This window comes from Papilio machaon, chromosome 18 (genome assembly GCF_912999745.1).
Source record: "Papilio machaon chromosome 18, ilPapMach1.1, whole genome shotgun sequence".
Classification (NCBI taxonomy): Eukaryota; Metazoa; Arthropoda; class Insecta; order Lepidoptera; family Papilionidae; genus Papilio; species Papilio machaon.
In genome coordinates, this window is record NC_060003.1 from 3,448,437 (window position 1) to 3,474,529 (window position 26,093).

Genomic DNA, 26,093 nt, shown 5'->3' on the forward strand with positions numbered 1-26,093 from the left:
CTATTTAATTACGAATTACAAACTTTAGTAATAGCATTGCAAACGTCAAATATTTGCGGAATTATCCAAGATAACTCTCTCTATCTGGGAATAGATATCCTCCCACATTAGATGTATGTTACACAGCGTTAAATTGCGTCAGAAAATATACTATGGAAGCGAGGCGTCTTAACTATGTATCAATTATATGCGATTATAATATTTGATGGCCCATAATTTTAACAGTCAAAGAATCAACTAACTCTTCGTTTTTTTCAAGAGCGAGCGAAAAGAGTCCTATATGATTAAAATTTTCTCGTATACTTTAAACAAACTATTACTCTATTAGATTTAGGCTTTGGCACGGTAACTTTTTAGATGTGTTATCTATAGTAAAAAATCTATTTTTTTTAAGTAAATTTACAAATATTAGTAAGCTTCTATATGAAAATATCATTAAAATTCCTTATCACCAAAACCCTTTGTTTATCGTTTCACTATTTTGTAGATTGATTCGAAAAAAGTAGTTAAGATAAATTTCGCACGATCCCAAAACATTCTATGTATTTCTAATTCTAATAAAAGAATACACAATAGCACTAGTAGTTGTAGTAACTTGTACACAAATAGAAATAGAATACGTTAGCTAACAAACAGGTAACGCCCTAACAGTTTATGCAAATGAAGTTAGTATTAACATAAATCGAAATACCAATAAACGTCACATTTGTCTCAGCAGCAATAGACTCATTCACGCAGAGAATTAATGCAGTGTTGTATGTCATTGTTGAACATTCAAACTGGATTATTTTATGGCTCACTCGCTCCATGTCTCAAATTTATGTGAACAAACAAAATTATATCATGTTTTTGTCCTATAGGTTCACTGAGAATATTTATTGTTGACCTACATTCGTGATTTTATTAAAATCAATTTGCTTATTCTCCTCACGATTCGCAGCAACAAATAATAAATAATTAGTTAACATTAAGAAATGAGTAACCATGTTACGAAATTGAGTAAAACACTTTGACAGTTCTACTTTGATTTATTTGCGACTTATAAGTCTACGCAAAGATTCTCTGCTGTTATAACAGCAGAGAATCTTTGCGTAACGCGTCACAGTTTTCCTTCAGCACTACGCGTTACACACACTGAGTCACTGTCACTTACACCACTTACACTGTCCATTGTCACTTTACTTCCACACTTGCACTTTCAACTTCCACTTCTTTCTGATTTATACTATTATAATCATTTTCCAACCAAATTTAAAATATAAATAATTGAATTCTTGAAGACTTTTGCAACACTTAGATGAGATGGCAACTTTTTCTTTTGTTTCCGTTCTTCCGAAGTTTCTATTCGTATGCCGATAATCAACCAAGGGGTGGATTAAGCCCCGTCATTAGAGTTAATGGACAAGTCGTTTGTCCCCAGATAAACTATTAAAGAAGAATAACGCGTATTAACCCAAATTGATTCCCGTATACTACACGTATTAGGCATTTGTAACAGGTATAGCCGTGGTAAAAGTCATTACGGATATTTATAACCTTAGGGCTAATTTAAATTTGTTTTCCTTTCCGGCACTGATTCCTTAACATATCAAAAACTTGTAAGCATTCCAGTAAAAAACGAAAGTTTATCGAAATTCAGATTTCTTTTATAATAGAAGAAGGCAAACGAGCAACTGGTTACCTGCCAGCGCTAAAATACCAAAACGACCTACACCTATAGATATCTGCAAAAAGAGAGTTTGCAATAGCGTTGCCTTCCTTTAATAGGCAGAGAAGAAGTTGTACAGAAAATTATTCCTTTTATAATCTCCGCGCCAAATCCACTTTTCCTACTCATCGTTTTTTAGTAAAGGGAAGGGACTACATTTAGTTTTTACTCACATATGCACACGGTAGGTTTAAAGTTTATGCACTAAGCCATTGTTTGTGGAATCTAAATTATACGTCGCCTACAGCCGCGGCACGGACTGAGGAATGTGGCCGTTCTATTAATCTCACAAGACCTTACTCCAAATACCTTTGGATTACACATCGTTAAACTTTAGTAGCTAATGTGAATTGTGGAATGTTAGGTTTTTTAGTTTTTCTTGATCACTAAACTTACAGTGAGAGCTTTCAATATTGGTCATATTGTGTTTTCTTGTTTTATTGATAATACATATTGAAAGGTAAATACTATGTAGTATTAGGTCCTTACATATGAAATTGGCGTTTTTCGTACTGGCCACTTTAATCACGAATTTCTCCTCTTTGGTAAGGAATTCCAAATTCAAATTTGTACAGCTATAGACTCATGTATTTGTGGTTCGATGACCGTCATTCATTTGTTTTTTTTCTTCTGTTTTTTTCTGTTGCGTCACTCATTTTACAAAATGGAAAACTTAAAATATCGCATTATTTACGAGTACGAGTTCCGCCGTGGCACTAGTGCTGCGGAAACGACTCGAAGGGTGAATGATGTGTATGGCGGTCGTGTTGCAAAAGAAAACACAGTTCGTTTTTGGTTCCAACGTTTTCGTTCTGGAAATTTCGATCTGCAGAACAAGCCCCGTGGACGGCCTGAGACTCAAGTTGATAATGAAGAGTTGAAGGCTATTGTGGAAGCGGATCCATCGCAAACCACGTCCGAGTTAGCTGCAGGCTGCGATGTTAGTGATAAAACTGTTTTAATTCACTTGAAGCAAATTGGGAAGATTAAAAAGCTTGAAAGGTGGGTACCTCACGAATTGACTGAAGCAAACCGGCAAACGCGCGTCGACTGTTGCGTTACATTACTAAACCGGCACAATAATGGAGGTATTTTAAACCGAATCATTACCTGTGATGAAAAATGGGTTCTTTACGATAATCGGAAGCGCTCAGCGCAATGGTTGGATCCTGGCCAGCCTGCCAAATCCTGCCCCAAGCGAAAATTAACCCCAAAAAAGTTACTTGTAAGCGTTTGGTGGACTAGTGCCGGTATTGTTCATTACAGTTTTCTCAAATCTGGCCAGACTATTACGGCTGATGTTTATTGTCAGCAATTGCAAGCCATGATGGAAAAGCTAGCGGCTAAACAACCTAGGCTGGTCAATCGCTCCACGCCACTGCTGCTTCACGACAACGCTAGACCACACACTGCGCAACAGACGGCTACTAAATTAGAAGAGCTTCAATTGGAAAGTCTAAGACATCCTCCGTACTCCCCGGACCTTGCTCCAACAGATTACCATTTTTTTCGAAATTTGGATAACTTCTTGCAAGGGAAAAAATTCAACTCCGATGGGGCAGTCCAAATCGCCTTCAAAGATTTTATTGATTCCCGTCCCACTGGTTTTTTTAGTAAAGGGATCAATGAACTACCTATGAGATGGCAAAAGTGCATAGAAAATAATGGTTCATACTTTGATTAATTAAATATATTATATTAAAAAATATTCGACTTTTTGTTCCTCCCATACAAAACGCCAATTTCATATGTAAGGACCTAATATATACTATGTAGTACTATGTAATACTGTTATATACTTTTGATTAACCAAGTTGACGTCCATAATATCAATATGCAGGTATTAAAAGATTAAAACACGTTTTTAACTAAATAAACTTTTACTGTATTTTTCTTATCCTATGCAATAAAAATGGCACGCGCCATAAATCACATAAGCTTATTTAATTCTCGTCTATGAATCCCAAGACAATCAACAGTATCGTTGATGTCTTATATCTTATGCGCGAAGTAGATATACTCTTTGTGCAATTTGTTTTAACATCCGGGCAACTCGATGCAATTTCCTTTGAAGCAGTAAGAAATGCTAACTGGAAACCTACTCTCTTTCTCCAAATAAGTAAAACAAAATAACCAGTACTGGTTTAAACAAACAACGTTGAATAATACGTCTACATGGTGAAGAACAACCCTATATTTATTTATGTTTCATAATTTACAAACAATGTAAATAATATCGCGCTCCTAGATGAAGACACCGTTAACTCAAAAAAAAAATTTTTTTCAGAAATGGAGAAGAAATGATTTCTAAATATTTACGAATTATAAAAAAATACAACAAATATTTTCCTGGAGTGTGTTGGATAAATTTATTGCTTTATTAACTACTAGCTTTGGCCCGCCACTCCATCCGTGTGAAATGATAAAACCTAAATTAGTAGCCTACGTGTTCTTTCAGACTACGCCAAATTTCAGCTAGATTCGTTCATCCGTTTTGGAGATACCTTCTAACAAACATCCATCCATCTATCTAAACTTTTTTTAAACGGTTGGCAGTATTACATGAGTTATATCGTGTGAGTGTTTGATACGAGAATTTGAAAAGGTTGTTTTTTTTTAACTCAAAATTAGAATTTTTCGAATTAAAGAAGTTTTCATCTAGGGGTGCGGTATTTTGGCATTGACTACTGTCACTCGTGAGTTTCTGGTATTTCTTAATAATACTTATATCGTCTGTTTTTTATGTCTGACATAATGTATTAAACAATCCCTGTCAACACTTTCGTAGTCAAATTCAAATTTTAATACATAATATTAACATTATATGATATACCAATAGGTGTAATCTTGTTTAGGGACAGTTTCACGAGCCAATGGTCTTGATTACTTGGGCCCACTTTAATTGGACCAGTATAACGACACCCACCACTTGTTAAGGTCCAACTATCACGGGGCCTGGTGCTATTGTCGGTTAATTAACAATTTCATGAGCCAATGCTCCTCGGATTATACTTCGATATGCTTACACCTATGAAGTCATATAATGTTCACATACAAAGTTACTTTGAGGTTCCATTTTATTTTATTTCATTACTCAGACCGTTGGTGTAGCAAGGGTCAAGTGTAACGTGTTATTTATTTAGAAAGCAATAAATCAATAATTAAAAGCAAATACTAACAATTCTAATGCATTAAAGTTTGTTGTCGACATGAGTTTTCTCTGTAAAAACTAATTTGGGCGTTTTGTAAACTGCAGTTTTAGTCAAACAGTGCATTTGGCGAATCGTTACGTTCCAGCTGAAAATTTAGAAGCTCCTATATTGTTTCTCATTACAGAAAACATTTAGTTAAATACTGTTTAACTTAATCTTCGAGTTAAACTAACTCAGTATTCGCTTCGAGCGATTAGTTCTCCGAAATAATTACGGTTTTTTTTTTAATAATTCTATTGTACAGTAATAGAGTTATGACTTTGAAATATGATTCCAACAGTTTAGATTAAATATGATTTATATAGTTAATACAAATCGAGTGTCTACATCTGATTAAAATATTATTTTCTTATTAAGTACACGTGATAGTTATTTACAATAAAAAAAAATACTTGTCTGTCTGTCCGCAAGTCCGCGTTTGATCCGGGTAATGCCTAAAACAAATAAACCGATTTAGACGAGACTATAATGGTAGATAACTTACGTACGCGGAAGTAACTTAGGCTATTTTTTTCGTGTTTTTTTTTAATTCCACACTGACGAACTCGCGAATAATAGTTGATATGAAACCTACAAATACGTGATATTTGTACCTAACAGTCAGGTTACCTCTTACGTTATTTGAAATAAATTCTTGTGAATATATGGGTTCAGAAGGCTTAACTTGTCTCTACCTGCGACCCTATTAGGATAATGCCGTCTTATAAGGTCGCTTCTTTTCCTTGTATATATCCTTTACCGATGATTATTATATGAGAAACCAGCAAAAAAAATCGACTTTTATCAATTTTTGTTTATCAATTAATCTATTCCATCCATCAATTCATTGTACAAAATTTGATTGTTTTATGATAGCAGTTGCCCGCGACTTTGTCCGCGCGTAATTAAAAAAATCTAGTAATAAATATAGCTTAACTCACCCGGGAATAGAGTAGGTCCCCAACAGTGAAATAATTTTTCAAATGGGTTCAGTAGTTTCGGAGCCTGTTCAATGCAAACAATTTCATTCGTATTTAAAATGAAAAAAATTACTTAGATTTGCAAAAATTTTTATTGATTATTTTATAACGAAGTACATACTTTTACAATTAATTTAAAGGCATTTTTCCATCATATCCAGCATAGGTTCACTAAGCTAAAATTTTCATCCAGAAGTCAGTGATCGTGAGAAACGTGAGGCACCCTGACCTCAGATAGGGACGCCATCTGTCACAGGTTTAGGAAAACCACAGAGATTTACTGCTATTACTTTCCATGATAATAAAATTCTAAGAAATCGTATATTTGAAAATTATTGACTATAAGAACCGTGTTAAAATGTGGACAAACCTTTTTCGTGACCACCCTTTATGTTGTGGATTTTTAAATATTTCTCGTCTTTTCTACCATAATTTATTTCATATAACAACTATAGGTTTGTTTTATAAAACATTTCGTATCAATAAATTGGAAAATCGTACCTTAATGGAGGATTATAAAACCATAATGTTCAATTATTAGTCTTTATGCGTGTCCATTTGGCGCTCGCTCACTTTATGGTGTCCCATTCGTTATCAAAACAGGTAATAGTGTGGCGGGGCTCGTAATCTCGATGTCCATTGCCTCATGAAATTGTTAATTAACGATGTATACGACATCGAGGTAAAGGCCGCGGTCGCTTCGTCGTTCAAAATGTTTATATCACTGGAGAATATTAGGTTGGCTTTCATTGTACTACTAACAACCAATAATTTAATCAAACTTTTCAACTCGATATTATTCATTTAGCTTATTAGTATTTTAACTTGTAACTTAACTGAGTAGAAGATGTGAACGAGGTTTAAGTAGGTACTTGTTCTCACATAAAATTGACTAATAAAAAATCAAGGTTAATGTAGCAAGTGATGACGTAATCGAATACTGATTGTTTGTGGTAATTATTACACGACGATAATTTTACTTAACAATGTTAAAAGAAGACCCTTCTCATTTAAAAGACTTCAAGATATCACTCGTTATCTATGATTTATCTTCTTGTTTTGTTTAAAGAAAAAATATATAACATTATCATAGTGGTGGAAAGTCATACTGTTGAAGAGGAAATTGCATCGCAATGCAATGCGGACTTGAGCAGAATTTCTCTTAAAGAAAATATTCGTCCGCAATATTTCGTATTCTGAAGTAACTTTAAATAAAGTGGTGAGGGTTGTGAAAGAAGCGAATAATTTTAGAAACGCAAAACGAGCACAAGTTCAGTAGTATAAGAAGTAAATTATTACAAATGCATTCTGTAATATTTTTTATTTCATACTTTTATTCATATTAAAATGCAGTCATATTTTTACATATTTCGACCGTCTTCTACTACATCGTTTTAATGTTGCAACAATTTTAACATTTTAATAAATTAGTAATAAGTTCTTCAGACGAATAACAAAAAATCTTATTTAATGTAGTGTATAAATTAATTAATAGATAACAAATGAAGGCAATCAATACTGACATAGATAAGGAAAGCAAAGGTCACAATGTTGAGTCCGTGACAACGATTGGAGCAGGCAGTAACTCTTTAACGAGCGGCGCAGGACAAAAGACTAATCCATTATCTGTAATGACGAAGTTACATCAATCCCCTGCTTCACTACCGATTACGAAACTTCGTCATGTTGATGGTCGTCTGCCAGAGGGCACCACATATATATAACTATCTGTAGATCATATAGGGGTTTAATTTAACATAAGTTGTTGGCCGTAACTTCGTCTTCGCGTTATTAAAAAAAATCTAGAAATAAATATAGCTAATGTCACCCGTGGATAGTGTAGCTTCCCAACAATGAAAGAATTTTTCAAATCGGTTCCGTAGTTTCGGAGCCTATCAATTTTATTTTATTAGTCCCTAATGTTGCTATCATACACCTAGTAGCAGTAGGTATATAGTTCACTTTCGTAAATAAGTGTAAATATAAAATAAAAGTCTCGGACTGCACAAACTTATTAAAAACTTTAGTACCTTAGTAGCTTTATTTTATTAATTTTTTTTATTTACATATTAAGGATGTAATAAGTACCTATATAATACGATTTACTTAACAAATGAGATGTTTAAATAGAACAATTAATGAACGCAAGAAATAATGATCCTCTCTTGTTAGTAGTTATTCCCAAATATCTCTTGAAATCTACTGTATATCGAGTCGATGGCGACACGTAAACAATCGTCTCCAATCGAGAAGTCGATTACTCTGATCGGATCATGTCCCACTTGGGGTAATTAAGTATGTACGTCAGTGCGTAGTCTGTATCCGTTGTCCCAAATTGGTATCAACCGGCACAATTTAATTTCAACAAAACCTTCTATATGCAACTTTTTTTAACTTTTATGACATATTTATTTTATAAAATAAATTAAACAATTATTCATTTGTAGTCGGAAAAACGATAACGGATTAACAAAAAATATATTTTGGGTTTTTAACAATTCGTTTCATCCACGAAATTCTAAATGAAAATTGTTTGCTTTGTACTAAAAACATTTGTGTTTTAAACTTAATCACTCATGCAACTAACTTTACAAGCTTAAACAAAAACACATCACATATAATAATAAAAAGAGTAGAAAAATATCTTATATAAAATTTATACATCAAGTTATAGAATCAAACAAATAAATCGGTAATATATTATCTATCTGCTGCAGATTCAGTCCCAGAAAGTTTATCACTACGCCTTTGAAACGTTGAGTAAGCTATATCCGTATTTAGCACCATAATAAAAGTGTTCCACTCAATAACCCTAAAATATATGAACCTGAAGAATTCTATTACTCGGAACATTGCGAATCTATTGCAATAAATTCCCTCGATTTTCTTAAAACCTTTCCTGATAGATAGCGAGCAAATCTGACCTTAAGGACGGCGGTTTTTTAAAAATGAAATTCGAGAAATTGTTTATTTACTAAATATGTAGTTAATGCGTGTAACTATAAATTTTCTGTATTAATTATTGTCCAATTAACAGGAGGGTAACGTTTATCGCAGATATATGTACCTACCTAATATGCATCTGTATGTGTATTCGAATTTAATATACATAAGAAATTATATGTATGTCTGTCTGTAATAAATCTGTGATTATTATACCCTTATAAAGGTAAAAATCTTTAAATTGGTTTGTTATAATTTCTTATTTCTATTGAATCATTCATTCGGGTACAGTCACTCAGACATATTATTATGTATGTTATTAATACCAGTTAACAATCAGAATGTTAAACATATTGTTCTTCAAAATAAGCTAACGTTAAGATATTTAAGAATATTTAGTGAACTAATACTGATATCTAAAAGCAGACAATAATTAGGTTCGTCAAGCACGGCAAGAAGTTTAGCGAAGCGTATTTTGTTAAACAAATGTACCGACTAATGAGACACAATACGACACCATCTGAATTCTCCACCGGAACTAACTACGTGCTAAATTCCTGCTGCAATGCGTTCACCTAAATAGTGCTAAATGTAATGTAATATTATGTACATTATAATAGATTCAATCACACATGCACATAAAGCGAAATTTCATTAGTCGATAACTTGGTTGTTATACAGCATGCGGGGAGTCCTCAAATACGTGCTAAAGACTAATAAAAATGATAGGTCGATGTAAACCAAACATCGTGGGGGGACTCAGTTAACGAGTAATGTGCATTATGTAAAAGTAATGACTATCGCCCAAAGTATGCGGGCGCTAACGGATAATGAAAAGGGTTCTCGCACGCGAGTGGCATGGTATGCGTGAAGAATAAATCTCTCGGCTTAAAAAGTGTATAAAGGCCACGTTATCGACTAATGAAACTGCGCCTTTATCAGCTTAAAATACTATATGCTTATATAAATAGTAACAAAAAAAATACTATTATTGTTTAATGTACGATTTGAAAACCGCCGTGTTGTAAATATGTACTTTTAAAAAAATACTTACAATCACGAAAAATGTAGTAAATTAAAGAACGATATCTATTATATGCAAAATTCATACAAATAAAACAGACATTTAGATAAAAATAATTTTATTTAGTATATAACAATATGTGTACATTATACATACATACGACAGCTTAATCTATACGTAAAATTAACTTTATATTCATATAATAAAATACGAAATAATTTAGAAAAGACCACTCTGACTAGAATGCCACACCCCTTGTCTGTTCAGTGTTGATCCTAGTTAACAGTGGCAACAATTAATAAATATTATCTCAATCATATAAATTTACGGTCAAAACCAATATTCAATCTATGTGTAGTTAATATTTTTAATCAATTTGGTTCAAACTTAACCGATCACAATAACAATTGAAAAAAAAATGATTTATTACTCAAGTAGTCGAATAATTTTTATACACCCTTTCATACAGATTGAATTAAATTATTTCCAGAATGTTATAAATGGTCGAATATTGATTTCGACCGTTAATCCTAAAAGTTTACGGGGAACTTTTTGCTAATTTAAATATGAATTTTTTTATCGTAGATATTAAGTGCAATTAGGTTAAAGCCTAGTCAATTCTTTTAGGATTGTACGTAACTGAAAGTTCATACTAATTGTACCACTGTATAACGAAAATCAACAATATTTTTGTTAATTATAACACAAATCCGGGATTCAGGGACTGTTACTTTAAGTAATCTTGGAATAAAGTTTAGTTTATAACAGCTTGTTAATTGAGGAAAATACTATTTAACTAAACGTTTAATACTTTGTTAATAAAACTAAATTAAAATATCTATTTGTTAAATTGAATGTTAATTAAAATATCATTTATAAAATATGATATATATTAAATAATAATTTAATTAAATATATGTAATTATTACTTTAAATCCTATTAGGTTAATAACATTAATTATAATAAAAATAAACATAAGAACTATTTAATTTAAACATAATATTACATTTAAACTTATAATTAATATGAAACTTATAATTAATATATGGGTGATGATAAATAAAAAACTAAAAAAACTTTGTTTTAAAATATCTGGAATATTAGTTACTCTTAGTTGTTATTCGTGTTAGAAAATAATAAACTAACTAAAATTCAACTTAAATTAAATTATATTTTTTAAATCCACCTTTAAAAATAAATTGTTTTCTCCTATTTCTCTAAAATATTTAAATAATTTAAGCTATATATACTTATATAATAACAATTCTTTGGTAAGTTAGCTGTATATACTATGTCCTATGAGTATTAGTAAAATCACAAAATAAAGCATCTGTATTTTCGCCATTGATTTTTATTCGTACTTACAGTTATGTTATTTTAACACTAAATGTACAAAATAAATCTAACCAATACAATGTAATAAAAATATATATGTAATATTATCTCACTCCCGCGCGATTATGTTTTTTTTTTGTTTTTATGGGAATATTTTATTCAATCTTTTCTGGATAATAAATTATTTATAAATCCAAAATCTATTCACAAAAGTTGTGCTGTGTTTTGTTATTAAAAATCAGTATATATTATATTATTTGAATGAACATAACCTGGATCTTGCGTGTTGGTCATAGCTTGTAGCAATTTGAATGTTCTCGATTGACGCGGCGAGTCATCTCGACTGAATTTGTGGTAGAGCACTCTGGAAATGTTAAATAAACTCTTTTAAATGATAATTATAATTATTTTATACGCACAAAGTTATGCAAACAATATTACACGCTAGTGATTTGAAAAAAACGATGAAAGTTTATTAGTAGCACCCTAAATCAATTAAAACTATAGATTCCTTTGCGAAATATTTAAGTTTCGAAGTGAAGTCAGTATTGATTTCTATACACGAGAACCGGGCTATAGTAATTTAATTGTGATTTAAAAACATACTTGTCTTGAAAGGACTAACTAGATCAATAAATTCAATCACTTTATAGACTGCACGTATCTTTAGCTTAATCGTAGGGTAAGAAGATGAAAATTAACAAGAGCGATCAGTGTCTTATTAATGATATAATTAGTAATGTAGGATAATATAAAAAAACATAAAGAACATCTAAAAATCATTTTACACCAGAGTAAGTAAAGGTCACATTGAAAATAACATTAGTGAAGTAAACGAAATTAGAGCATTCGCAGAGCAAAATGCTGCTAAATATAAAGCAAGCGTAAGAATGATTCATCGCAGATTTATAAGCGGTGCAATAAAAAAATGTTTACTTTGGACCAGTGCAAACAGCTCCCTTAGTACCGCCCACCGAAGCTGAAAACGATTATTTGTACATATAAAACCTACAATAAATATATCTGTGTATGAGACTGTAAAGAAAACATTGATTACAGCTTTATACGAAGCACCTACGCCATTCAAAAACAATTTAATATACAGTCAAACCTGGATAAGTTAGAAACATCTTTAAACCAAGCCATTGTCCGGTCCCGACGGACGACCTCCAAAAGTGAGAAATTCGGGTAAAAGAGACGAAATTGTATTCAGAGAGACCGCAATACGCAGTTATAGTGATTATAACTGCGAAAAGTATTGCGGTCCTTTCCACTATCGCTTATCCAGGTTGGACCGTATTCTGCATTTTTTTAAATAACTGTACTTAAATTTGTTTTCTTATACACTAAATTTTACGTCGTCTTAAGAATTCGAACAACACCTCAAAACAGTAAAAGAATAAACTTTAATAGAATACTAACACTACAATTCTAAAAAAATATAAATCAAGTGTTTATTTTTACCTTTTATTTGCCCCGCCATTACCACTTTCAATCTGTATAGGGATAATTCGCGTCTTTGGCTGACTGTCCTGGCTGAAGTGTCGGTTCAATGTCGGAAGTTCGTGATGCGTTGGTCTGGCGTCTTCATCCATTCGAACTAGCTGCGGCGACAGCACTCTCATAATGCGTTGGGTTGGCTGAGAGAATGGCGCCTGTGCATGAACTTGAGTTTCTGGATTCTGTTTCATATCAATTACTATTCTTAGCTGTGGCTGCTGACGGTCACCTTGCTTTCCTTGGTTTTTCGTCTCCGTACTCGATACTTCCATTTGAATAGGTATTATCCTAGCCCCCGTTGTACTACTCGTGTTATCTTTAGGTAAACTTTTACGATTTTCTGAAGGACGCGTAGACCAATTTGGTTGAACTGTTTGCTGATATTTTGGCGGACTTCCAGTTTCCTGAACTCCCCTTTGCATCTCATTGCTCTTTTTCACCCATTCGGGCTCTTGGTTTACATCTCTCGGTGGAGTTACTAAATCTCTGCTTATACTTCTTCTAGGTTCCAACGGTCTGTTACACCAGGCAGGAGGCGGCGTTTTAGTTTTCTCTTTTTGTGTTTTTACCCACGGTGGCATTGACTTGGGACTCTCGGGACAATAAAATACTGGTTCTTGGTTAACATAAACAGCTTCTTTTTGTGGAGAGCTCTTGTATTCAGGTTGTGAATTTTGTTTTCTTTGATTACCGTAGATAGGAATCGAGATACTGGACTGGTATAACGGTTGTTCTTGTGAATTTGTAGTCGGGTTGTTTCTGTTTTGAGTATTATCCTGATTCCTCCAGTTAACATTAGAATTTTCTTGTATTTTATTGTTATTGGCGTCTTGGTTCGATAACCATGGTGGATTATATTGTTGTTGAGAATTAACTTTGTTTTCTTGTTTCCATGGCAGGTTATAATTATTTTCGGCTCTGTTGTTATTAGAATCATTAGATTTCCATGGCGGACTGTAAGCTTGTTGTTGATTTGCGTTTTGATTAGTTATATTAATTGGCTGATTCTCACCTCCTCGTGGATACCTGTTCAAGGTACTCGTCCGCCATGGTGCATAATTAGTTTGGTCCACACTTGAATTTTGTTGTACTGGTGGTTGTTGAAAATTATTACTGACGGGTTCTTGACTTCTTTGACCAACTCTAGGCAAAGTGTGGAAAGCCGGTGGTGTTTGATTAGAATAATTTGGTGAGCTTTGCTGAGTACTCGGTGAAAATGGCCCCCGATTACCCTGCTGTGAGAGGGGACTACTTGTTTTGTTTGCAGGAGAATCTCTCTTTTCTGGTTGCCGCCAGTTTTTGTTTGGCGTCGGAGAATAAGGAGTACCGTTAGACAGCGGTGATTGTCCTTCGAAGGGCTGGGGGCTTTTGTTAAATTGCGAATCTTGTCTCACTAACATTTCTCTCGTTTGTGGAGGGCTATTTAAGTTCGCGGAATTCCCTCTGTGATTACGATATTGAGCTTCAGGTCTGTGTATAGGACTTTCGGGCGCTTGATTATTTTGATTGTTGTATGAATAGTTCAGCCTCTGCATATTTTGTTCCGGCGGAGAATAGATCTGGTGCATTTGCTGCTGAGGGAGCTTAACTGTTAATGGACTTGGAACTTTTTCTACAAACTTCGGCACTGGTCCCATTCGTTGCGTTTCTGCCTTCTCTGCTTCCCAATGGTATGGACTATTTGTTTTTCGTAACATACCTATTGGATTTTCTGGTATTACTATTTCGGGTCTTTCCCCCAGAGGTACAGGTTTTACAGCCTTAGCGTTGGGTGCTTCTATGATCAATGGTGGCGGTGGTGGTGGTGCAGGTATCTTACTAGGCGGCGGGGGCGGGGGAGGTGGAGCTGGCCCTCCTTGTGAATTATAGTTTCCACCATTGTTCATATTTTGTGGAGCATAAGCTCTCTCTTGGTCGTCTGAACGCTGCCTTGCTAACCTTCTAGCCATGCTCGGGGTACGTATTTGAGACAAATCGAGACCACCTGGTGTGTAAGTAAATGGCTTCTTATCCTTTGTCATCATTGCGTTTTGGATACACGCTGGTGGTTCTACGCTACCCATGGGCTGAAATCAATAACAAAAAAATTAAAGATGATATAACAAACGCTTTTCATAGTGTTCCATTTTTAACAAAGAAGTATAGTATAATTTCAAGTAAAGTTTAAGAGTACAAAGTAAACATTAATTGAAAAGCAGTACATGTTATTCCATAATGTTAAAATGACATCAACTTACATTAACTTGTGTTTTGCCGTAGTTCGGGATTCTGCCAATGTGTCCGGCCATTCCGTATCTGGAATGTAGCCAATTTATGTGTTATTTTTATGCAAGTCGACAGTATCGACTGTTCTGGACAAATGCAACTATTTAAGGAACGATGATTAATTTCTATTTTTTATTGTTTACCATAAAATCAGTTATTTTTTTCGTTATAATAACTATACATATCAGTATCACTTTAAACTGTTTCATCAGATTTATTATTGGAATCCCAATTTCTCATCCGTCCAAAATTCAAAATCTATCACCAAAATTGTAAAAAAATGTATCAAGACTAAAAAAAGTAATATTGTAATTAGGAAAGAAATATTTATTTGCGTTTTAATATTATGTTTATATTCTCTTACCCATTTTCAGCCATGTTTGTATTTTTCCGTATTCCAGTAAATGTACGCTTCTAAGCCAGTGCGATCAGCTACAACTGTGAAATGAGATCATAGCTACAGTATTCGATTATAAACAGATGTTTTTTTCGGGAATCTAACGCAATCTTGTTACATACTCAAGGTCGTATGCATCTCTGTATTATAATTTGTTTAGAGAAGTGTCTGAGGCAAATTCGAAAATATATTACTTGTTTACATACTAAGAAATCATCGAAATAAGAAATATAAATCTTAGTAAATGTAGAGCTTTTCTTATTGCTAACAATTCGCTTCGTACTGCTCTATACAAAGTATTCTATTTGTGTTTATCAGATAAGACATTGGTTCCATGGAAGAACAAAAAATGTTTGGCCAAGGAAATCAAAAATATTAACGTTGAGTCTCGTACGACATTATCGTGCCATTTTAACTTCGACTTCCAGGGTTCGTCAGCTATCTAACTGAATATTAATCAAACACTTTTCTTAAGAGTTAAATAACTGAATTTCCCAGTTTAATATTGAAATCATCAGTGGTATGTACCGATAGAATTTTGGCACTCTGACTACAATTATAGGCGATGGCTGGCTGCCAGATTTAATTTTAACCTCTACCTACGACAGCCCACACTTAGCATACTACATATTTTCAAATTTAAAAAAAAATAAAACTTAGTGACTTATAATTATTTCAGTACAAAAGAATTTAATCATTAAACACTTTTATAACCGTTTTAATAAACAAAAGAGGTTACCAACTAATTAAAACTTTTTTTATTTTTAAAATCTAATGTTTATCATATTCGAACACCATTCCTAACCTGAAGGTTATAATTACTGATGTAAATTAATATGTTAATGGGGAATATCTTAATCCTATTACGCATACAGTTCTAGCGTATGACAAGTAGATTCCTGACTACTTAAAAATATTCCTCTCAAAGAAACTAGAGCCGCGATCTGTCGGTATTAAAAAACACAACTTTTCTTAAAGGAATCAAAGCAACAAAAATATTAGTATACTAAGTCCTCAAAATCAAGCGATTTTAATTGTTAGTTTTTTAACACAAAATTAATGCAATTTATCATAATTATAATTTAGACACTGCACGTATAATTAAGTTAACCGTTAAATCTTTCACCATAATGTAAACAAGCTGCGCATTATGGCACGTCTTTATGGAATCTATTGCTGGAATGAGGACAGAAAATTGGGACACGGACTGCGCCTGCGCCGACAGGTGGAGCGATAGGAATGTTTTGAGAATTACTAAAGTTCTCCAGCCTGTAACATGAAGGGTTTTATTCATAAGGGTTTAAGAAGATAATTTTTATTACTAGAAAAGCATCATTAAGTCCATCAACTAACTCCGTCGACGAGTTAATAAAGTTATCGTTGTACTTAACGTAAAAAAATGAAATTACAGTTTGTATAAATACTTCCAAAAATTATGTAAGACATTATATCTGAACAAAACTGGAACTGTAGAAACTTAGTCTAACTCAATTATTATATTAACACCGTACAATAAGTTTGTTATATAAGTGATACACAAAAGCTTTTACTTTATGGTAGCTTATTATAACCGTGGGATTCTACTACGGAAATACTCTTACACAAACAAATTTCCATTGTCCATACAAAAAAAAACTGAAATAAACAATACGTTTTCTTATTTATTGGTGTTCAACAGTGGGAATTCAATAAAATAGACGCAGTATTGTACTTGACCAGTACACCTTGATCCCCAGGTGGAAGCTGTTATCGAACCGCACGTATTCTATGATTAATGTGTGTTACGATGCCAAGATTCAGACCTTTCGTATGAAAAGCGAATGGACGAGTATTATTCATATCTCCTTGATGTAAAAACAAAACGAAGCAGTAACTTAATATTTTTACATGTAACTACTACTTATGATGGGTTGTATTTACGGTAGTGGAATGATGAACTAATAAATATTTTGATTTGGTTTAAATATATAGTAAAACTTAATTAGTAGCCTATATGTTCTTCCAGACTATTTTCTGCATCCACGCTAAATTTCAGCGAGATCCGTTTAGCGGTTCTGTATATACCTTGATACAAACATCCATCCATCGATCTTAACATTCGCTTTTATAATATTACTAGCTGTCTCCCGCGACTCCGTCCGCGCGCAGTTAAAAAATGGGGGGGGGTTATGAAAAATAGATGTTGGCCGATTCTCAGACCTACTGAATATGCTCACAAAATTTCATGAGACCGATTCTCATGAATTTTTTTTTAAGCCGTTTCGGAGGGGTACGGTGACGAAAACTGTGACACGAGAATTTTATATATTAGATTAAGATGTAAAATGACTTATGTGAAATCACCATTATGTGCATTAGAGTTTAAAGACGATTGAAAGTAACAAATTGTCCAAATGCGAATCCAATAAAACTTTGTAAAATAATTAAATGAAGGAACATTGTACTGTTACAAATATAAGCCCATAAATAATATTGCTAATTTTATTATGTTTATTTGTGATTACTACGCATCTCTTTATTATTATCTGTCACTGGCAGAGCTTTCGATTCTAAATGTGAGCTTTGAGTCAGGAGCTTAATCGTTACTCATGCTGCAAGTTCGCGTCGACACGTGCGTAATATGTTACAGTCACAAAACACATGCAATATTCTAAATCATAAAACATATAAACAAGTAAATGTTCGGAACTAAAAGATAAATGTGTTGCAATTTTTCATTCTTTATCTCTTTCATCCTTGTTGAAAACCTGAGATAAAAATATAACAATGTTATTATTTTGAAAATAAACAAACTAACCTATTTAAACATTTGCATCCAAACAATATGTAATGAGGCGAAAACAATTAAAATGAAACATTGCACTATAATGATGAATAAAAAATTATCTTTTCTAACATGTGCTTTAAGCTTTAAAGTAACTCTTAAAAATAACATATACAAAACTTTGAACAAAAAAATTAATAACAATGCTATGTAGGTAAGCATTTGTAAACATTTATGTACCTTAATTGAGCTTATATTATTTTTATTACATCATTCACACATTTAACCACAACCAGATCATGTTTAACCATGGTAGTTAGTATGGTTAAATTTTTAAATTGTTTACTCATAATACGTTTCGTAATCTAAATAATTTGAAGTAGAAATATGCACAAAAATCATCAGCATAATTTGAAAATAGGACAATGTCATTTCATTTAGATGCTCTACAATAAGTAACAAGGTCAAGTAAAATATTTCTAATCTGACGTAACAACTACTTACATTTGTTACTTTAGTTTTTTTTAATGTTCCAATCCATCAAATTAACAAAAATACTAATTTATATTAAAGGGGACACTAAACGAAATTTACATACGTGTCAGGCTTTTTGCGAGCTATTTTGATTGAAATAAAACTATAAAAAAATACGCTTCAAAGATAATGTTAATAATATTAATATTATTATAAAGCTTAAAAACATGCCACAAGAGTTCACGTGAAAGTATATTAATAATATAATTTAAGAACGTTCTCTACCGATACTCTTGGTTAATATTTTACCATGAATTTCAACTGTTTGGACACCAGAATTTACAAACAGAATGAGCAGAGCAATATTGTTGTTGTACAAGTATTTAAATAGTGGAAACTCGCTGCTAATAGAAGTTTCCGTTTAGTTCAAATAGTTAAAACATCAATTGGCAGAAGAAATACTACAAAATTAAGACATTTCGTAAAAATTATACAAGGCGTTGCATCTTTTGCTTCTTTCGTTAACTCTAAGTAACCATTATTTTAATTTGAGATAAAAATCAATCAGAAAATGAATAATATTAAATATTAAACACTACAGTAAATTTTAATAATGCCTAATGTTTATTGTAAAAAACAACGTTGAAAACTTTGATGTATGACTTCAACGCTCATAACGCATGCGTTCGTGCGCAAGAGATTTGACGTAAACGAAAAATATATACTGATATTAAAATCTACAACTTACCTAATATAATCCTACTAATATAATCCAATTAAGCACAACACAATAGAAATAAAATAATAATTGTCGTATAGATATAGGGTTATATGTAAATACGTTCGCGCGGGCAATGTGCGGGTGTTGGCGTTTCGTTCGTTCGGATGCGCTGTCGACGCGCGGACGGTACAGCGCGCCCGCGGGACGGGAGTCGCGCCCAGTAGGGATGTACTCATGGTATATCGATATTTTTGAATAAAAAAATACCACAGAAAACTTTACTTATTATATGTGACGTAGTTAAGTTAGTCTACAAAAGAATAAACGTTTAATACAATTTAGAAAAAATCCAAAAATATGTCAATGAATGTCAATGTTTTCTCAATTATTTTTAATCATCATCATAAAGCTTACGAATCGAATCCAAAATAAATGTTTGTAAAATACAATACCTACTTGCCTTTTCCTTGTCATAACACTGGACTTAATAATTTGATCGACTTGATGGGTCGATGAAAAACATTACTTTAGCCGAATTTTACTAATATCGAGTTGAAAGACCATCTCTATATTTAAAACGTTTCCAACTTTCTATATAGGGTAAGTTGGATGATCGATAAGAAAGTAAGTCAAGTGATAAGTTATCGATAAAGCTGGAAAGTCACAGCGCGGCCCCATTCAATTGGCAAATAGTTTTATTTCGGATTGCGACTCACGGGCAGTCTGGCCTGACGCTTCGCTTTCCAGGGTTCCTTAACTAACAACCTTCGGCTCAAAATAAAACTACGTATTTTCGTCTCATAGACAAAACTAATTAGCTGACTGAGCATTTCTTTGTCGTTTTTAGTTTTTCACTTGATGCGAATGGAAAATTCTGACAGAAACAGTCAAATTGAATTTTTAATTAAATAATAATCATAGACTCTAAACTAAAAGACTCTAACTCTAAACATACTGCCATAATCCACCCGATCCCAAAAAAAGGCGATGGCTCAGATCCGTCCAACTACAGGCCGATCGCCATTACCACCTTGTTCTCGAAGGTCATGGAAACGACCATCAATTGCCAACTTATGAGGTACCTAGAGGAGCATCAGCTGATTAGCGATCGTCAGTACGGTTTCCGACAACGTCGCTCAGCTGGTGATCTTCTTGCGTACCTCACGCATCGATGGTCGGAGGCAATCGAGGGCAAGGGGGAGGCCCTGGCGGTTAGTTTGGACGTGGCCAAAGCCTTTGATCGGGTGTGGCACAAAGCACTTCTTGCGAAGTTGCCTTCCTACGGGCTGCCCGAGAAACTATGCGCCTGGATTTCTAGCTTCTTGGAGGGTCGGAGCATCAAGGTCGTTGTTGACGGTGCGTGCTGTGACCCGAAACCAATCAACGCTGGTGTCCCACAGGGCTGTGTACTGTCGCCCACCTTGTTTATTCTGCATATCAATGACATGCTGCAATTTAGCAACATTCATTGTTATGCAGACGATAGCACGTGTGACGCACTGTATACGGCCCGTGCCAATGTTTCTCGGGCTACTGCCGATGAGAACCGGACCAAACTTGTGTCTGAACTGGAGACCCTACTGGGTGAAGTTTCGGATTGGGGTCGACGAAATCTCGTTGAATTCAATCCCAAAAAGACACAAGTGTGCGCCATTACCGCTAAAAAACAACCCTTTGTCGTAGATCTTCGTTTTGAGGGCACTCCCCTGGTTGCCTCAGCCAGTATCGGTATTCTCGGCGTTGACATATCGAGTGACGTTCAGTTTCGTGGTCACTTGGAAGACAAGGCCAAGCTGGCCTCCAAAAAGCTGGGTGTGCTCAGTAGGGCGAAGCAGTATTTCCAGCCGGGCCACCGCCTACAACTGTACAAGGTGCAAGTTCGGCCCCACATGGAATACTGCTCGCACCTCTGGGCGGGAGCACCCCAATACCAGCTTCTTCCATTTGATCGCATACAACGGAGAGCGACTCGAATCGTCAACGACCGAGCTCTTACCGATCGGCTTGATACTCTGGCCTTGCGGAGGGACGTCAGTTCCCTCTGCATCTTTTATCGTTTGTACCACGGGGAGTGTTCCGAAGAACTGTTTGGAACGATTCCTGCCGCCGAGTTTCGTCATCGGACGACCCGACAGACCGCCAGGTACCATCCATACCATCTGGACGGCTGGCATTCCACAACAGTGCGGTTCTCGCGAAATTTCTTGCCGCGCACGGCCGCGTTGTGGAATGGTCTGTCCTCGGCGGTATTTCCAAACCACTACGACTTAGGGTCCTTCAAGAAGCGAGCGTATCACCATCTCAAAGGCCGGCAACGCATTTGCGATTCCTCTGGTATCGCAGATGTCCATGGGCGTCGATGAACACCTTGGTGTTCCCGCTGCTCGTTTGCCCCCTACTCTTATAAAAAAAAAAAAGACAATGATATCAGAAAAGAAACAGAAAAAACACCAGACTTTCTGTATATATAAAAAGAAATAACATATATATAGAGGATGCAGCATCTTACTTTTCATACGATAGTTCTTAGTTAGTTCTTTTCTACCTCTTGACGTCGTTGTGTTATGGAATCAAGTCATTTGATTTTTTTTTTATTTCTAACTAATCAGTAAAAATATCAGTTCATATTATACCAACACTATACTGCTCAGGTATGAACTGTGTACTTGAAGTATCCAATTTAGAAATTACATTCATAATCAATAAACTAAAAACATTACTGTTATTTTGCATAAGAATTTCAGTAATGCAAAGTTTATCAAGACAGGAAATAGCGCCCACTTAAGTCTAATCGTACCTACGTTCTCTACCGAAACGCGCTAAACCGCAACCGAATTATTTGATTTATTTTAATATTATGAATCTAAATAAAGATAAAAAAAATCTATAATTAAATCTTATTAATATTATAAATGCGAATGTTTGTTTGAAGGTATCTCCAGAACGGCTCAACGGATCTGGTTGTAATTTGGCATGGATATAGAACAAAGTCTGGAAGACCACATAGACTACTAAATAACTTTTGTTTTTAATTCCGCGTGGATGGAGTCGCGTGAGACAACTAGTCCATAATAAAATCTTGGTTAATATGCAAGAATTTAGTTAAACGGTGGCGTAGAATAAAAAAATACAGATACAAAATATAACAATATATTTTAATGTTAACAATATCTGAACCGTCACCAAAAGTACGATTACGAAGGCCATAAACACAGATATGACTTGTGATACTTACAAAACCCTCAATCCGTTTCATGAAAATAGCATTCGGTGAGCTGCAAAACATAAAGATCGTAAAGAGAAAACATGTAAACAGGGCCGGCCTCGGTTGCTAAAAATATCTAATATTTAGGAATATTTCGGCCCGACCCCAGCCGCTAAGCCGTTATGCTAACAATATGAATAAATATTTAAATAATTTTCTAAAATATTTTTTTCTAGTGATTTTAATTGAAATAATAGTTGTAGTATCATATACATACAAATTGTATGCGATTGTATTAAAATTCACAAAATATTCAAGAAAATTCTATCTTTCAGTGACTCTAGTACTAGGTACTATTCGTGTTATCTAAGTGTTCTTAACACAGCGCAAGGGTCTCGCACTTAGAAACTTAATTGGCCTATTTCCGCGCGCTAAGCGAACACACATTTACGAGTAAGAAGACTAGGTTACTCTACATTTATACCTCTAGCTGTGAGTTTCCACTGCCGATACAACTATTACCTTAACTTTTTCAAAAAGAATGAGAGAGGTTCGGGTTCTTCGGTAGTGTCTTTAGAATATTTCTTTTAGTACGTTGCCGTATTTCAATTAACTGCTGTTACGATTTTTTACGAGTTATGCTTTATAACGCTGCTCTATAGTTTAGTAGATTATTGACTTATACTTTTTTAGTTAGAGGACTTAAAAATCAAAGTTAGGATAATCACGAATAACAACAAACAGTCCCACGGGTCAGTATAAAAAGTGGTTTTGTAGTTTATATTATTTTTACATACATTAGAGCGAGTGATTCGCACGGCCGCACTATAAATATACATCTACTCACACCCGCGCACCCATTCCCGGCACCATTCCAATCCCGCGGGATCACGCGTCCACCAGCTCTATTTTAAGCTCCAGTTTCACGTACACCCACCGTATGACAGTTTCGCACTAAACATTCACTCTTAGAACTCTGAGACTAATAAATGTAGCACTTACGTTAGTTAAAACATATTTAATATCACATTAAACTAATACTGCGATTATTCATTCTTTAACGTAATTAGCATTTCATAAGTCTAAAAGCGAGCAATTTACGACATATAGATATTCTTAAAACGTTACTAAAATAAAAAAAATGCTTTGGAAACACTTACTAGTTACTGGTTGCTGGATGCGTTCCCTCTTTTACGCATTATTTTCAGATAGTTATATGTCATTCAGTTAGTAAATACAACAGAATAAAATAGTGCAGGTTTAAAAAATAAAACCAATATTAGAGGAATAACCTTTATATTCATTTCTGTTTCATAGTTTCACTCTTAACTATGCGCTTAAGGCTACATTACACCGTGTGCGGTATCCAACGTCATGTCATTTTGCAAACAACGAAAAACGTAATAAAAACCGTTCAGTTTCCTTTTTAATTTCGAATAACTCGATTTGCACTTCCAAAGTAAACAATAGGCAGAAATAGTGAAAAATGTATATGGATCTTTATTGGTCTCAAGTGTTCAGGTATACACAGATGACATCCGGCTCCGAAGGACCAAAAGATAATTATTTTCTCCAATTAAATACCAGCAGAATATATTAATTATTTGGCTATTCTATTTTATTTATAGCCATTGATTAAATATTTTTTTTATATTAACATCCCAGAAAAATGGAAAAGAGTCCTTTCTTTGTAGGTTTTAGGACCCGGGTGTCAAAATTTGATAAATAGACAATAATTTACATCTAGTCATATATAAAAACTACATGTACTCGATTTAATAATTTAATATAGGTTTTCCTATTTTTAACGTTCCTATATTTTAGATAACTGCAAGTGAAGTGTCTTCAAACTAGAACATTCAAACAGTAGGGTAGTACAATATTAACGGCGGTAGGTAAAATTTGACAAATATCATTTTCAAACTTCAACATTATAAAAAAAACTTACCACATACTAATATCATCTAAAAACCCTTTTGATTCCTTTAGATCACTATAAAGAGGTATTTTCGATTTCTTTTTCTCCAAAATTTTATCAAAGCCTTTTTAAAGAAGATACAATGCCTAAGTACCGATTCAGACGCCATTTTCGTTCACACAAAATAAAATATTTTATAAATTGTACTATTTACAACACTTGCACTGTTCGAATATTTAATACATTGGTAACGAAACAAATTAAAAAGCTACAATATTTAATGCAAATTGTGATGATTTAAAATCGAATAGTAATGAAAATTAATAATTACTATGAACATTTCAACTTCAACACACGGCATGTGAAATAATTTATACGATATAATGTAAAAATATAACACTATTTTTGTCATTCTCTGAAGCTCGTAATGTGGAAAAAGCCCACCTAATATTCATAATAAAATAATCAATCAATAAAATAAATCAGAAACACAAAGAGCCTTCGCACAGTAGACTTGGTAAAGCGTATCGTGAGCTTGATGTCTTTCTGGGACCGGTTACTGTCACCGACCATTTATGAAATTAGTCACTTTACGATCGATCATTTCACGATCGATCGGTGACAAAGAGATATGGCGCTAAGGTACCACAAAGAATAGAAAGTACTAAACATTTATAGCATATCTGTACTATTTCTTGTCAGAAATACGCCATGCTAACGATATTATTTAATTACATCTCATACGCGAATCCACTCTCACTAACAATATAATAATTATTCAAAACATATATCTGCAGTGTAATAATAATTAAAGCAAACAAAAATCAATGACAAAAAAAATCTCAAATATTTAATATTACTAAAAACACATCGCTAATACTTAGCATTATACTTTTTCGTACACAAAATATGTCATTTGATCTTAAACTACGTGCCTAAAACGCCGCTATTGACTTGTACAAAGTTCAAATAACATTCAATCAGCGGCGACCCATCATTCTGGTGCCAAAAAACTTTATAACTTGTTAGCACATCACAGATCAATATATTACTAATGAAATTGTGTGAATCATATCGTTAGAACTAATAGCAGTCATGTTTAAATCCTAAAACTCACAAAGGAAAATTAAAACAAAGTAAAACAAATATTAAATGTTACAATTAGGTTGGGTTTTGACTGCAATCTTTCATATTTATATCTCACTTTTTTCAAAGAGAATGTAAGGGACAATATATGTCACTGCAGAATAATCCCACAGCAATACATAACGAAAATGTCAAAAAAATACATAATGTAAAAATTATGAAAAAAAATTATAATTTTGGTAAATTGAAAATAGATAAGTATTTTATATAATAATTTAAAGTATTTAAAATTCATAATTACAAATACCAGTTACAATTATGAAAAATAATCGAAGACATGACGACAGCGGGATTACTCATATGATGCAATAAAAATAAATTTACCACGCAAACAGGATGCATTAAATTTGTTACCTCCCGTTAAAAACTTACTGAATCACAGTTCTGGAATATCAAAGCAATTTTGTTATTTCTTTCGATTAAGATGTTTGTAGTTAAGAACAAATAAGAGAAGAAAAAGTAGGGTAAAAGTTCCAGTAACTGGCTATACAAGAAAAAATTCAATATAAAACAACAAACTT

General features: G+C 33.6%; 1 protein-coding gene across 2 annotated transcripts; it reads right to left on the reverse strand.

Moving 5' to 3' along the window:
- Positions 1–11,405: 11,405 nt before the first annotated feature.
- Positions 11,406–15,390, reverse strand: LOC106721158 (extensin). Of its 2 annotated transcripts, XM_014516051.2 has the most exons (5): positions 15,312–15,390; positions 14,920–14,977; positions 12,647–14,748; positions 12,119–12,161; positions 11,464–11,546 (listed from the first exon to the last, which is right to left on the reverse strand). In XM_014516051.2, exons 1-4 carry the CDS (start codon positions 15,323–15,325, stop codon positions 12,143–12,145), a joined length of 2,193 nt encoding a protein of 730 aa, XP_014371537.2. In that variant the 5' UTR covers positions 15,326–15,390; the 3' UTR covers positions 11,464–11,546; positions 12,119–12,142. The 2 variants fall into 2 exon arrangements, with proteins under 2 accessions (XP_014371535.2, XP_014371537.2); XM_014516049.2 differs by lacking the exon at positions 12,119–12,161 and having other exon boundaries at positions 11,406–11,546.
- Between the last annotated feature and the right edge of the window lie 10,703 nt (positions 15,391–26,093).

Excerpts from the sequence above, each read along its gene's own strand:
- LOC106721158 (XM_014516049.2), bottom strand. Across the intron at positions 14,749-14,919 it reads ACGGCAAAACACAAGTTAAT|CCCATGGGTAGCGTAGAACC; the intron begins GTAAGTTGATGT and ends TATTGATTTCAG. Across the intron at positions 11,547-12,646 it reads AATGGCGGGGCAAATAAAAG|AGTGCTCTACCACAAATTCA; the intron begins GTAAAAATAAAC and ends TAACATTTCCAG.